A 15,358-nucleotide genomic window follows, 5' to 3' on the forward strand; every position below is an offset into this window, starting at 1 on the left:
TGTGGGGTTGTTAACCAATGTCATAAAACAACATGTGTACTTCTGTTTCATGAGATACTATTTGTTCTGTAAGCCTTCACCTGAGGTACAATTGAAAGAATAAAATAAAGGAAAAAAAATTAGAAAGAGAGCATACAATGGCCCTTCATCTCCTAATAAATAAACATACGTCACTACATTAAGGTAGTTTAGTGTAATAAATTTTGATATGTGCTGACCTGCCAATTCCCACTTTTCTGGAGCACTCAGTTGTTAAACATTGTGTTACAATATTGTCATAAATCGATCCATTCTTTTTTTTTTTTAATTTAAACAATACAGCGTTTTATTTTATAACCTAGGTATTATAATAGTTTAAAATATTTCTGTGGAATATGACTTTTAATAATTAAGGATGTTCTTATTCATGAACTTCTTTATTCTTCAATAATTTAGTGCTTTTTATTACTTCAACCAAAAACATTTTATTTAATGCAGAATATCTTTAAAAATTACTTATTCCTCCCTGAGACATTTGTATAAGGCTCTAAGTCAATTAGAACCAGAACTTTAGATTCTCAGTGACAAAGTGAGCACTGATACTTACCCTCCTCCCCACCTAATTTGATCTTGTCATGTACACAGCACGTATTTCCTTCTCAAGCCCAGTTTCTCATAGAGCACAGACCTTGACACCCCTCAGCTGCAGAGATGAATAATCAGACAGTATCTTACTCAGAACCGAACCTGGCCAAGAAGCCAAAAAGGCAGCAAATCAAACCTAAGGACGCTCATAGCTCCTTTTCAGTCACTGAGCAGGAAATAACTTGTGTGGAATTAAACCTTCACAGTGCTTCTCACGATCTTCAAAAGAAGGACAAGACTTTCCACTGCAAAGGTAAATCATCTAATCAGTTCTCAATATAACTGCACTAGAATTTGCAGTTCTGGTGCAGAAATGTGGGGAATGGGTGAAAATGAAGACATGGAGCAAGGGTAGTCAGAGTTAGGGAGTAGGCTAACTGGTTTTCATTTTTGAGGATCAGACCTGAAGTACGGATATCATGTTCTCCTAGGAAATGAGAAGCTTAATTCTGTTGAGACATTGTTGAAATTTGTGGGCTTTGAAGAACAACTCATGGGCTATTATTTTACTGAAAATGAGATGGTATACTCTGAGAGAAAAATTACAATGGAGAATGTGAGTTCAATGTCCAGTATTTCTGTACATGATTCCCTGTGCATCTGGGTTCTCCTGTATGTAAACACTCTGGACACTGGCTCCATTCATCCTTTCTCAATGTTTCCATTTCTCTCTCTGCACATCTCCCATCACCTCCAGGGAAGCTCATTGCTGGGACCCTGGGACTCATCTGCCTTGTCTTGACGGCTGGTGTAATAACCATGACAGTCACAAGTAATAACTGTAAGTTTTTGAAAGATTATGAGGGAATATTCCTTTTAAAGGTTTGAAAGTGCCTCTGTATATTTCACATGTTATGGAATAGAATTCTCATTTTAACGTATGTACTTGTGTGATATGTTTAACAGGTTTTTTAGTCTTAGTAAATAAAGAATGCCTCCTCAATGTGCATTAAATGTGGAAGAGTTATTCTGAGATTTTCGAAAGTATAAATACACAGAATGATCGTAGATAGTATATGTTTATAATTCTAAATGTTTGTATAGTATGTGTGTGTGTGTGTTCACATGTGTGTGTATGTCACATCTCAAAGATTTGCAATGAGAGACTGAGAACACTTATTGTGAATAAAATTTCATATTTGAATGTAGTTAATCGAAATACTGTAAGAGGTGATAAAATTTCTCCATTAGACTGTCCAAATGTTTTTGCAAAAACCTTCATTACTTTACTACTTTTTGATGTTTAAATCATTTTTAATATACGTTATTACAATTTTAAATGTTATACTAAATTTGAAGCTAGGAAACTAAAATTATTATGATTTATTACAGAAATATTAATCTCTCTGATAATTACTACAATCTTTCTAGCTATTGGAATGATGGATGAGAAGATAACTCAGAAAGGTATGTCATAATTTTAAAAGTTCTGATATAAACCAAAACCAAACCCATTGCCAGTGAGTCAATTCCAACTTCTAGAGACCCTATAGGATAGTTTAGAACTGCCCGCAAAGGGATTCCAAGGAGCAACTGGTGGATTTCAACTGCAGACCCTTGGGTTAGCAGCCAAACTCTTAAGCACTGCCCCACCAGGGCTGATATATTAAGATTGGATTTTGTCTCTATTTTATGTCATGAAGAAATAATAACAGATTTTTTAAAAACTTCAAAAATAAAGCAATACATTTTCATAAGTAAAGATCATATGAGGAACTCCTTCTTGTTCAAAAGTTAAAAGGAAATATTCTTTTACGATCTCTATAGCCTTCTTTTGACAACTGCCTCAAAGTTCCTACTGCTCCTATAAAGATTAAACAAAACCATACAAACAAAACTCGTTCTTCTTGAGTCCAACTCACAGTCACCCTATAAGAAAGAGTAGAACTGCCCCGTAGGGTTTCCAAGGAGTGGCTGGTGGATTTGACCTACCGACCTTTTGCTTAGCAGCCAAGCTCTTAACCACTGCGCAACCAGGGCTCTGCCTACAAAATTCTATGAGGAAGTTCTACTGTGTCATATTGGGTTGTTATGAGTTGCAAATTGACTCGACAGCACCTAACAACAATAACAACAGCATGATAAGATAAGAAATAATTTTGTTATTCTAAAAAACTGGTGTTGTTCAGTGGTTTTTAGGAGATGTATAGGATAGAGCTTTTGTTTGTTTGCTTTTTAATTGTACGTATTAGGGAATGGGAGGCTGACCTTTTCTGTGGGTATGTATTTTTTTATATGTATGTGTAAGTGCATGACATTGCATATATAGGTTATATAGATACATACTTAAGCCTATGCAAATATGTCAACTAATTTATATTTTTTAATTCAAATTGTTCCTGGGTAGTGACTCATATCCTTTTTTCAGCTAATCATTGTCACCGTTGTCCAGAGGAGTGGTTCTCCTATTCCAACCATTGCTATTATATTAGCAGTGATATAAAAAATTGGACTGAGAGTCGGATGGCCTGTGTTTCTAAGAAATCTAATCTGTTTTATATAGATAATGAAGAAGAAATGGTAAGATTTCAAATATTTGAAATATTTTATTGAAAGGTATAACATACTAAAATAAATGGATACAAAATATATTTGAGTGAATAACAACTATCAGAAACATTACTGATGTGCCATATGTTTCCTATGCATCTTAAACAATAAAGATTTGCCTACTTTGCAGGTTATATACAGAGAATTATACTACAGGAAGTGTTTAGTGTCTTACATATTTCAGTTGAAATTGTGTTTTTAGGATTCACCCATATTTTTGTCCATATTGTTGTTAGTTGCCCTTGAAATGACTCCGACCCATGGAGACCTTATGAACGAGGAAAACGTTGTCTGGTCCTGTGCCATCTTAATGGTCATTGGTGTCTCTGAGTCCTTTGTTGTCCATTCATCTCACTGAACGTTTCTCTCATTTTCACTGGCGCTCTGCTTTACCAAACGAGATGTCCTTTTCTAGTGATTGGTCTTTCCCGATGACGTGTCTGAAGTAAGCAAGCCAAAGTCTCGCCATCCTTGCTTCTAAGGAGCATTCTGACTGTGATTCTTCTAAGACTGAGTTTTCCAGAGTTGTGCTTCATTTGTTTCAAGGCTACATAGTACTCCATTATTTGGCTTGAAAATGCTTTATTTATAATTTATGCTGTTAAAATACATTGGTTTATTTCCAGTTCTTGCTATTCATGAAAAGCAATGCTTCCGTAAATTTTTTTCCAGAAATAAAGTTTGATCTTTCATTTGACCATAAACAAATAAATCAAAATTGTAAAGATTAATCTCAAAATGAATAGACCCATGTAATTACAAACCAGGTCAAGAAATAGAAAATGGTAGCCGCCCTTTCCGCATTAGCTCTGCCCCATGTATGTTCTTATCACTTCTCTGTCTTCTTCCCAAGCCACTATCCTGACTTTTATTACAGATTAGCTTTGCTCGGTTTGAAGTTTATATAAATGGAATCATAGAGCATGCATTTTTAGTACCTCCTTTTAGTCACATACGGTATTTGTGCAGGTGAACCATATTGTTGCAGTTAGTTGTAGTTTGTTCATTATCACTGCTGTGTTGTGTGAGTAAACCCACCAAAGAAAAGAAAACACCTAACCAGTTGCCATGGAGATGATTCCGACTCACAGAGGCCCATGTGTTTCAGAGCGGAGCTGCACTTCAAGAGTTTTCAGTGGCTCTAACTTTCAGAAGTAGGTTGCCAGGCTTGACTTTACAGGCTCCTCTGGGTGGTCTTGAACCTTCAAACTTTCCATTAGTGGTCAAGTGCTTAACCATTTGTACCACCAGGAACTCATTGTTATGTGAATAAACATTTTAAAATCCATCCTGTGGTGAAATTTAACTATTAAGATAATACTTAGCTATTATTTAGCTATTATGAGTAATTATTCTCTAAATATCTTTCTGGGTGTACTTTGTCAATATATTACCTAGATGCACAGGAATGAAATTCTAGGATCATGTAGGGTTATAGGTGTATGTATATGTCAATATTTTTAAATTATCCCAACAGTTTACCAGTTCATAGCACACATACACATATTATCGACCAGTGTTTGAACCTGTCCCTTGATCCACGTCCTCATCAAAACTTAGTAGTATGAGAAATTTTAAAAGTAGAAGTTTTGATTGTTCTATGATAGTATCATTATTACATTAATAGACATTTTCCTAATTATTGTTAGATTGAACACATTTTCACGTGCTATTGGCCACTAGAACATCTTCTTTTATCAAGTGCCTATTCAGGTCTCTTGTCTGTTTTTCCTCTGTGATTGTCTGTCTTTCCCCACCAATAAATTCTTGACATATTTTGAATATGATCTCTTTTTGATTTGATAACTTTATAATAGTTTTACTTTTCTCTGTGGTTTACATGTTTACTCCCACACTGGAGTCTTTTAATGAATGGAGTTATTATTAGCATAGTCCAGTTTCTCATTTATATTATTAGTGCTTATTTTGGAGCTATTTTAGTAATTAATCAAATTTCAGTATAGATAATCTACTAAATCAATCTGTCAGTTTTATATTTTATCTTTTTTTTCTGAAAATGTTTACCTATTACATTTAGATGTATTGATAGGTGTCGTCGAGTTGGTTCTGACTCATAGCGACCCCATGTACAACAGAACGAGACACTATCCGGTCCTGTGCTGTCCTCATAAGTGTTGTTATGCTTGAGTCCATTGTTGCAGACACTGTGTCAATCCATCTCATTGAACGTCTTCCTCTTTTTCACTGACCCTCTATTTTACCAAGCATGATGTCCTTCTCCAGTGTCTGGTCCCTCCTGATAACATATCCAAAGTGTGTGAAACAAAGTGTGGCCATCCTTGCTACTCATGAGCATTCTGGCTGTACTTCTTCCAAGACATACTTGTTCGTTCTTCTGGCAGTCCATGGTATATTCAATATTCTTCTCCAATACCTTAACTCAAATGCATCAATTCTACTTCTCTCTCCCTTATTCATTTTCCAGCTTTCACATACATATGAGGTGACTGAAAACACTATGACCTGGGTCAAGTGCACCTTAGTCCTCAAAGTGACTTGTTCGCTTTTTAACGTTTTAAAGAGATCATTTGCAGCAGATTTGCCCTACATAATGTGTTATCTTTTCTTGACTGCTGCTTCTATGGGCATTGATTAAGGCTCTAAGTAAAATGAAATCCTTGACAACTTCAATAGTTACTCCATTTATCATGAGGTTGCTTATTGGCCCAGTTAAGATATATTGGTCCAGATGTATAATCTGTTGACTTTTATTATTTTGTAATGCTGATAAAAGTTTATACTTTTCTACATCATTATCTAATTGGTTGAGCATAATTTATGGTAAAAATAATCAGTTATCTATTCCTCTTTGCGGCCAACTTTGTCATAAGTCAAGGATATCAATGTACGTTTGTATGTGGTTATGTTCTTGGTCACTACTGTGTTTCACTTTTCTGCTGTTTTTTTCTTGCTTCTATAACACTTAGGCAAAATCACTAAAGCTTTCTATTTTCTATCTATTCAGTGTTCTCCTTCAAGATTTATTCACTTCTTCTACCTTTAGCCCTTTACATTTCTATATAAATATTCTCAAAACACATGATGTGACTCTATTTAAGTTATGTTAAATCAATAATTGTTGAAAATTGACATCTTAATAATGTAGTATCTTAACCTGATTTTATCCTCCATTTATTTTCTTTAGCATGGTTTTGTGTAGAAGTCTTGAAATTTGAAATCAAATTTTTGTTTGATTTGTCTCTGGTTATCTTTTGTATTTCCTTTTCTGATGTTTCTAATTTATCCTTCGTAATGATATGTGGACATTGACCTTGTATCCAGCAATCTTTCTAAACACACTTATTAATTCTAGTAATTTGCCTTTAAGTTCCTTTTGACTTTCTGCCACAAAATTTAATCATGTATGACCTGTGTCAGTTTTATTCCTTCTATTACAATTTATACCTAGTTTATTTATGTATTTACTTGAAAGACTGCTCACTTCAAAACTGAGGAGAAAAAGTGATATTGGACATCACAGTTTTATTGACCTATGTCGCAATAAGAGCTTTAATCATTCCATCACTGGGTACGTGTTCTGTTGGTGTTTTTGAAGACAACTCCATCAGAATAAGGAAGTTTACTTTTTCTCCCTTTTGAAACCATTTCTTGAGGTATGCTTGACATAAAATAAACTGTACATATTTAAATCATATAATTTCTTGAGTTAATATATGTATATACCTGTGAAACCATCATTTATAAATAGTAAATACAACTGTTAGCCTCAAAAGTTCCATTAATCACGTTTATAGCCCCTTCTCCCACCCTTCACCCATCCCCAATTATAGACAAGCACTGATCTACCTTCTATCATCAGTGGTTATTTGGCATTTTCTAGAATATTTTTTATAAATGGAATCACACATTTTTTTATTTCTTTCATTTAACATAATTATTTTAAAATTCGTCCATGCTGTAGCATTTTTCAAGAGTTTATTATTTTCATTCATGAGTAGTACGTGTATGGATATGCCACAATTTGTTTATCCGTTCAATTGTTAGTTAACATCCGGATGTGTACATCAAGGTGGCGATTTCATCTATTCTTTTTGTGTTATTTTATAAGTGAAGCATAACTCACTTGCATTCAACTGCCCAAGTTTTGCACGTACAGTTCAATGACTTTGACAAATATATGCATCTACGAACACACCACACCAAGCAACACAATATTTCCTTCATCCCGCAAGCGCTCACTTTCAGATGCTTGATTTCCAAAGTGGTATCTTAGTTTTTCTTCTATCAATGCTTCACTTGACAAGTGAGTACATATTCCCTAATTTGTTGATCGATTCACCTGTTTATGGACATTTGAATTGTCTCTATAATTTTTCTATTCTGAAAAAAAACTACTATGAAAAAGCTTGTGCAAAAAGCTATGTGTACATACATTTTCAATTTTGTGGAATTCAAGTGAAACTGCTGGATCATAGGTGAGGTGTATGTTTAACTTTAAAATAAAATCTTGGCGGAATATTTTCAACATGTTTGCACCATTGTCCACTCCTAAAATTGTTTGAGAGTTTCATTTCATCTATATCCTTGTTAACACATAGAATTACTAGGTATATTCTTAGTATATCTTTTATTAATTAATTTATTTTTTGAGTAATCTTTGGGGCTTTCAATAATTTGTTTTTACCAAGATTGCAAAAGTTATTAGCATACAGTTTTTCAGAACATTTTACTCTTTGTTTTTATTTCAGTAATATCTGCAGTTGTTGTTGCTGTTGTTAGTTACCTTCAAGTCCCCTCCAGCTAATGGCGACCTTATGTACAACACAGCAAAAGGCTGCCCAGCCCTGTGTGATCTGCATGGTCCTAACATCTGTAGTTGTGTCCCCTCTTTTTATTACTGTATATAATTTATGGCTTCTGTCTTGGTATTCGTCTTTCTGGTTTGAGGTTCATCAATTTAATTAATCTGTCCAAGAAAATGATTTGGTTTCATTTATTTATTGTTTTTCAGTTTTCATTTTCATTAATTTATGATATTATGTTTATGTATTTTTCCTTCTTTATTTGAGTTTTTCTCTTTATTTCCTTGAAGTTGAAGTTAAATAATTTATTTCACACCTTTTGTATCTTATAAAATAAGAACTTAATGTGGTGAATTTACCTCTTAACACTACTTTAACTACAATTCACAAATATTGATATGCTGTGTTTTCATTTCATTCTATTCCTTTTTTTAAATTTCTTTCTGACATTCTCATTGACCTCTTAGGTTATTTAAATTCTTCACATATTCTCTTTTATTATTAATTTCTAATTATATTGCACAGTATTAAAAAAAATATTTTCTATGTGTCCGGTTCCTTAAAATCTGTTGATGTTTGTTTTATGGCCCAGTGTATGGTCTATGTTGGTGAATATCCTATGTGCATGTGACAAGAATGTACGTTATTGTGTGATGTGTTCTTTGAATGTCCATTTTGTTAAGATAGTTGATCGTGATGTTCAACTCTTCTATTAAAGATTTTCTGTCTACGTGTTCTATTGGATACAGAAAAAAGAATACTAAAGTCAACAGATATAACTGTGGATTTGTCTTGTTCAGCTTCAACTCTATCAGATTTCCTTTATGTATATGAAACTTTCATGTTAGGTGCATACATATTAAAAATTATTTTGTCTTTTTTGATCAATGGACTCATTTATCATTCTATAATGGTCCTCTTTAACTCTTGTAATATTCCTTGTTCTGGATATTAGTTTGTTACATAGTATCTCAGTTATCTAGGGCTGCTATAACAGAAATACCACAAGTGAATGGCTTTCACAAACAGAAATTTATTGTCTCACAGTCTAGTAGGCTACAAGTCCAAACTGTTGACATCAGCTCCAGGGAAAGGCTTTCTCTCTCCGTCGGCTTTGAAGGAAGGTGCTTGTCATCAGTCTTCCCGTGGTCAAGGAGTTTCTAAGTTCAGGGACCCTGGGTCCAAAGGATGCATTATTCTCCTGGCTCTCGTTTCTTGGAGGTATGAGGTCCCCCTGACTCTTAGCTTGCTTCTGACTTTTGTATCTCAAAAGAGATTGGCTGAAGACACAATCCAGTCTTCTAGATTGAGTCCTATCTCACTAACATGACTGCAATTAATCCCATCTCAACATCATAGAGATAGAATTTACAATCCATAGGAAAATCCCATCGGATGACAAAATGGTTGAGAGTCACACAATGCTGGGAAACATGTCCCAGCCAAATTGACAGACACATTTTTAGGGATATAATTTAATCTGTGACAAATAGTAATACAGTCACTGCAATTTCTTTTTTTTTCTTGGATTAGTGTTTGTATGACATAGACTTTCCATTAAGAAAAATTAACCTATCAGATCTATATTTATAAACACTCCAGAGAAAAATGATCAGAGTGCAAAAATTATCAAAATTTTTATTGAAGATAATTCAAAAGCAGCTACAGCTATACATTGACAGGGAAGTGCCAGAACTTTAAGCTGGGTTCAGAACTGAATGAGGGATATCATTGTTGACGTCAGATGGTTCGTTGCCAGAAGCAGAGAATACTAGAAAGATGTTTACCTGTGTTTTATTGACTATTCAAAGACATTCAGCTGAGTGGATCATAACAATTATATATAACATTATGAAGAATGGGAATTCCAGAAGACATAATTGTGCTCATGTAGATTCTGTACACAGACAAAGAGGCAATCATTCGAACAAAACAAGGGGATGCTGCACGGTTAAAATCAGGAAAGGTGTACTTTAGGGTTGTATTCTTACCGTACTTATTTATCTTGTGTACTGAGCATATAATCCAAGCAAGACTATATGAAGAAGAACGCAGCATCAGGATTGGAGGAAGACTCATTAACAACCTTTGATATGCAGATAACAAAATCTTGCTTGCTTAAAGCCAAGAGGGCTTGAAGCACTTACTGGTAAAGGTCAAAGACTACAGCCTTCAGTGTGGATTACAACTCGGCCTAAGGAAAACAAATCCTCACAATTGGACCAACAAGCAACATCATCATAAATGGAGAAAAGATTGAAGTTGTAAAATGGAAGCAGCCGTCAAGATATCAGATGGTGTATTGCATTAGGCAAATCTGCTGCAAAAGATCTCTTTTTTAAAGTGTTAAAAAGCAAAAATATCACTTTGAGTACTAAGGTACCTGACCCAAGCCATGATGTTTTCAATGGCCTCATATGCATGTGAAAGCTGGACAATGAGTTAAGAAGCCTGAAGAAGAATCCATGCTTTTGAATTCAGGGTGTTGGCGAAGAATAGTGAATACACCACGGACTGCCAGAAGGACTATATCTGTGTTGGAGGAAGTACAGCCAGAATGCTCCTTAGAAGCGAGAATGGGGAGACTTCATGTCACATACTTTGGCTTTGGACATGTCATCAGGAGGGACTAGTCACCGGAGAAAGACATGATGCTTGGTAAAGCAGAGGACAAACAGATAAGAGGAAGACCCTCAATGAGATGGATTGATATAGTGGCTGCAACAATGGGCTCAAGCATAATAACGATTGTGAGGGTGGTGCAGACCAGGCAGTGTTTCGTTCTGTTGTACACGGAGTGGCTAGGAGTTTTCATTGTTCTTTCTTCCTTCTGACACTTCAACAGTCTTTCTTATTCATTTCTATTTGAAGAACTTTCTTAGTCAGTTGTAATGAGTAGGTTTGCTGTTGACACTTTCTTTTAGTTTGCCTACATCTGAGAATGTATTTATTTCCCCTTCATACCTGAAAGTATAGTTTCACTAGGTATTGGATCCTTCTCTCTCTCTCTCAATTGGTATGAGTGTCAGTATGTTTGTGTGTCACTGTCTTTCTAAATTAAACCTTCTACCAGCACAAAAAGTGGTAGAAGCAGGACTAGTCTAGTTGAAGAAAGAGGTGGGGCCCAGAAAACCAAATGTTTGACTTCTATGTCATGTATCTCCTCAATGGCAGCCCTTTAATTTCCTTTACAAAACCAAACTCTGAGAAACATAGTAGAAAAATACACTGTTTTGGAGGGAAGAATGTAATAGTATCTGGAGAGTTTTTAAACCTTTACTATGCTGCTTTTTCATGAGAGAAGGATGTGGCAGTCTGCCTCTGTAAAGATTACAGCCTTAGAAATCCTATGGGGCAGATCTACTCTCTCGTATAGGAGCGCTACGAGTCGGAATCAAATCAATGGAAGTAGGTTTGTTATGTTTTGGTTATGCTAGTTTATCAAACCCTGGCAACTATTGTTACAGGAATTTAAACTTTTTTTAGTAAAACTAGGAGAATAAGACTATTAAGAATTAATATTTAAATAGTTATTTTTGATGAAAAGCCAACACATTTGTGAAAGTTTTTGACAATATGAAATTTGATGTTCAACTTTAATATTTTTTTGGTGTTAGAATCTAGCACGCTTATCTTGTTTTGAAAATTAAAGATGAAGTAAAAGAAAACACTACCTGCATGCTTTTAAGTAATAAAAGTCTTTATAATGGTTATTAAAACAGATTTTTTTTTGGTTTTATTGTAGATGTTTATGAAGATTCTATCATCTTCTTCATGGATTGGACTCTCTCGTGAAAGCAGTAATAATTCCTGGTTCTGGATAAATGGCTCACCTTCCAACCAAACGTAAGTTTTTCTGAATGACATCATATAGAAGAAAAAATACAAAAGAAAAATTCAGATAAGTAATATTAATAAATAGGACTAAATTGAATTACAGACATGTAGAAAGAAATTGAAAATTAATGACATGAAATATTGATATAAATATTACTTAAGAATGAAGTACTTAGTGTTTCTAAAAATTATTACTAATATTTTGTGAGAAATGTCATTACCCATTTTTATAATATTTTTCTGTTTTTGTTGCATACACACTGCCTTTTTCATGGATTACCACACAAAAGTATAATTGGTTTATGCATTTTTATGCATTACAGGATTACAGAGCCATCAAATCCTAGATACAACTGTGTAATGGTATTTCAATATAGCCTTCAATCAGCCAGTTGTGGAGATGAAAAAATATACATTTGTAAGCATGCGATTTTGAGTTAAAACACCTAAGCTTGGAGTCCTTCAGGTATCTTTATATTTCATGAAATGGAAATAATATCATAATTGTAAAAGTCTTATAACAAATTAGATTATTTGTTCATCTGGAAGCTCCACATTTGGAACCCTCCTGGAGTTTCCCCTATGTACTTCTTCCCTTGGCTGATTTTCATCCGTACCCTCTTCTGTAACAAAATATAACCGTGAGTATAAGAACTTTCTTGTGTTCCATGAGTCTTTATATTGTTAAATATGTTTACTTATCTGTATAAATTTGTAACAAAATAAAAATATCTAAATTACTGAGTTTTATAAGAAATCTGAATATCTGGTTGTGTGAGCGCTCAAATTTTTATTCTTTTGTGTATGATTGGCCATTTACATTTCAAAACAATTTTTCATACCAGCTTAACGGTTTCCACAGTGAAAACTCTTCTGGGGATTGAGACTTCTTGAATGGTGGAGTGAAGACTTCTGTAAATATCCTTTATAAAGGGAAGAAAACACTTTATAAAGGGAAGAAAATTTTCAGATCAACTTTTTCAAGACTCTGGGAATTAAACAAAGGCTTGAGACAATACAGGGAATATTTATTCAAGAGAAAATGCTGGACCTCAGTTAGAAAGATAGTGTCTGTGGCAGTTTAACTTGGCCTGCACCAAACATCCTCTCCGCAGCTGCACGGTAGACATGAAAACTAGCAGCTATGCCACTACTGAAGAGGAAGACCAAGTCTGGAGCTCTTCAGTGCCCCATTAGCACAAAATTGTCGTTATTTGGCCTTTCTCAGAGTTCCCTGGAAAACCCCATTCACAGCACATGGTGGTTATTTGACATGGTTGGAGCTAGCTCTGTGGGTAAATTGTTTACTGCAAACAATCCACAGCAATTGTTGAACATTACAGCTACAGGTGGGGCCAAAAGAGCCTGATCAAAGATTCAAAGGAAGATGTAGGCAACAAGATGTTCAGAGAGAGCTTTGAAAAGCTCATAAATGTACCTGGGTATCTAGAAGGCTGTACCATTGTACATGGCTGTGTGTGAGCCGAGGAAATATCTGAGAAGGTCCCAATCTCTTCTTGTGAGAAAAGCTCAAACTGTTGATTTTCAGATTTCCTTGTTCATATACAGACATTTAAGGCAATCAATTTTTCACAAAATATGCTATTTATATTGTAATTCCAGTTTAGTTTATCTCAAAATTACGAGCACTCATTGTAATCATTCTTTTCACCATACATTATTTAGCAATATTAAAAAATGAAAATAATACAAGGATTTCATTAATTCAGACCTTTCTCTGCCTGGGACGCTTAAGAACACCTACTCTTGGCAGCCTCCTTTCAGGTATGGAAATTGTGGTGGTGTAGTGGTTAAGAGCTACTTCTGCTAACCAAAAGGTTGGCAGTTTGAATCCACCAGGTTCTCCTTAGAAACTTTATGTGGCAGTTCTACCCTGTCCTATAGGACCACAATGAGTTGGAATCAACTTGGTAGCCTTGGGTTTGGTGGTTTTTTGTTTTTTGTTTTTATTTGAGAGTATACTTAACTTACACTCTTATTAGAGAATTTATACTAATGGAAATGTTCTAAATCTTAGTTTAAAGTGTGGCTAGTATGAAAAATGAACTGATTTTTTAAATTTTAATTACTCTTAATTAATTTAAATTTAAATCCAAATAGCCACATTTCTAGAACCTATCAGTTAACTTAGCTAGTGGCTACAGCACAGTTTTATATATTTTATATTTATATTCTTGGAAATATGAGCATATGACTTTTGGGAAATATTATACACGAATTTCAAAATATTTATATTCTGTACATGTATATAATGTGTGTGTGTGAGCTGCTTAACTGTCTAGTTTATATCCTTTGGTAGCCTTAGTGATGTATTTGCCTGTTTGATAAGTCTACAGCACTTTTCATTCTTTCTTTTTTTTAATTGTGTTGTAGGTGAAAGTTTAAGCTCAGGTTAGTTTCTCATACAAACATTTATACACACATTGTTATGTGACCCTAGTTGCTATCCCTATAATGTGACAAGACACTCCTCCTTTCACCCCAGTTTTCCCGTGTCCATTCAACCAGCTCCTATCTCTTTCTGCCTTCTCATCTCACCTTCAGACAGGAGCTTCCAATTTAGTCCTGTGTATCTACTTGAACTAAGAAGCACACTCTTTATGAGTATCATTTTATGTCTTATACTCCAGTATAATCTTTGTCTGAAGAGTTGGCTTATGGAATGGTTATAGTCCTGCATTAAGAGAGAGTCCAGAGGCCATGTCTTATGAGGTTCCTCCAGTCACAGTCAGACCATTAAGTCTGGTCGTTTTATGTGAATTTGAGTTCTGAATCCCACTTTTTTCCTGCACCATCAGGGGGTCTCTGTTGTGTTCCCTGTCAGGGCAGTAATTGGTGGTAGCTGGGCACCATCTAGTTCTTCTGGTCTCAGGCTGATGCAGTCTCTGGTTTATGTGGCCTTTTCTGTCTCTTGGGTTAATATTTCCCTTGTGTCTTTGGTGTTCTTCATTCTTCTTTACTCCATGTGTTTGGGGCCAATTGATGAATCTTAGACAGCTGTTCCCTAGCTTTAAGACCCCAGATGCCAGTCACCAAAGTGAGATGCAGAGCATTTTCTTGATAAACTTTGTTATGCCAGTTGACCTTCATGTCCCCTGAAACCACGGTCTCCAGACCCCTGCCACTACTACATGGTCCCTTGAAATGTTTGCTTGTGTTTATTAAATTTCTTAGCTTTTGGCTCAGTCCATGTCATGGATTGAATAGTGTCACACAAAAATATCTGTCAACTTGGCTAGGTCATGATTCCCAGTATTGTATGATTGTCTACCATTTTATCATCTGATGTGATTTCCCTATGTGAAGTAAATGCTATCACTATGATATAATAGGATAGATTAGTGGCAGTTATATTGACGAGGTTTACAAGGTTAGATAGTATCTTAAGCCAATTTCTTTTGAGACATAAAACATAGAAATAAGCAGAGTGATATGGGAACCTCATACCACCAAGAGAGCAGTGTTGGGAACAGAGCACGTCCTTTGGTCCTGAGGTTCCTGCATAGAGAAGCTCCCAGACCAAGAAAAGTTTGATGACACGG

At 35.0% G+C, this 15,358-nt stretch overlaps 1 protein-coding gene across 1 annotated transcript; it reads left to right on the forward strand.

The window, feature by feature from the left end:
- Positions 1 to 599: 599 nt before the first annotated feature.
- LOC105757002 (NKG2-A/NKG2-B type II integral membrane protein-like) lies at positions 600 to 12,431 on the forward strand. The gene is made up of 6 exons (XM_023725829.1): positions 600 to 877; positions 1,322 to 1,405; positions 1,996 to 2,031; positions 2,993 to 3,144; positions 11,704 to 11,804; positions 12,119 to 12,431. Exons 1-6 carry the CDS (start codon positions 691 to 693, stop codon positions 12,234 to 12,236), a joined length of 678 nt encoding a protein of 225 aa, XP_023581597.1. The 5' UTR covers positions 600 to 690; the 3' UTR covers positions 12,237 to 12,431.
- Positions 12,432 to 15,358: the final 2,927 nt, after the last annotated feature.

The sequence above is a fragment of the Trichechus manatus genome, unplaced genomic scaffold (assembly GCF_000243295.1).
Source record: "Trichechus manatus latirostris isolate Lorelei unplaced genomic scaffold, TriManLat1.0 scaffold00439, whole genome shotgun sequence".
Classification (NCBI taxonomy): domain Eukaryota; kingdom Metazoa; phylum Chordata; class Mammalia; order Sirenia; family Trichechidae; genus Trichechus; species Trichechus manatus.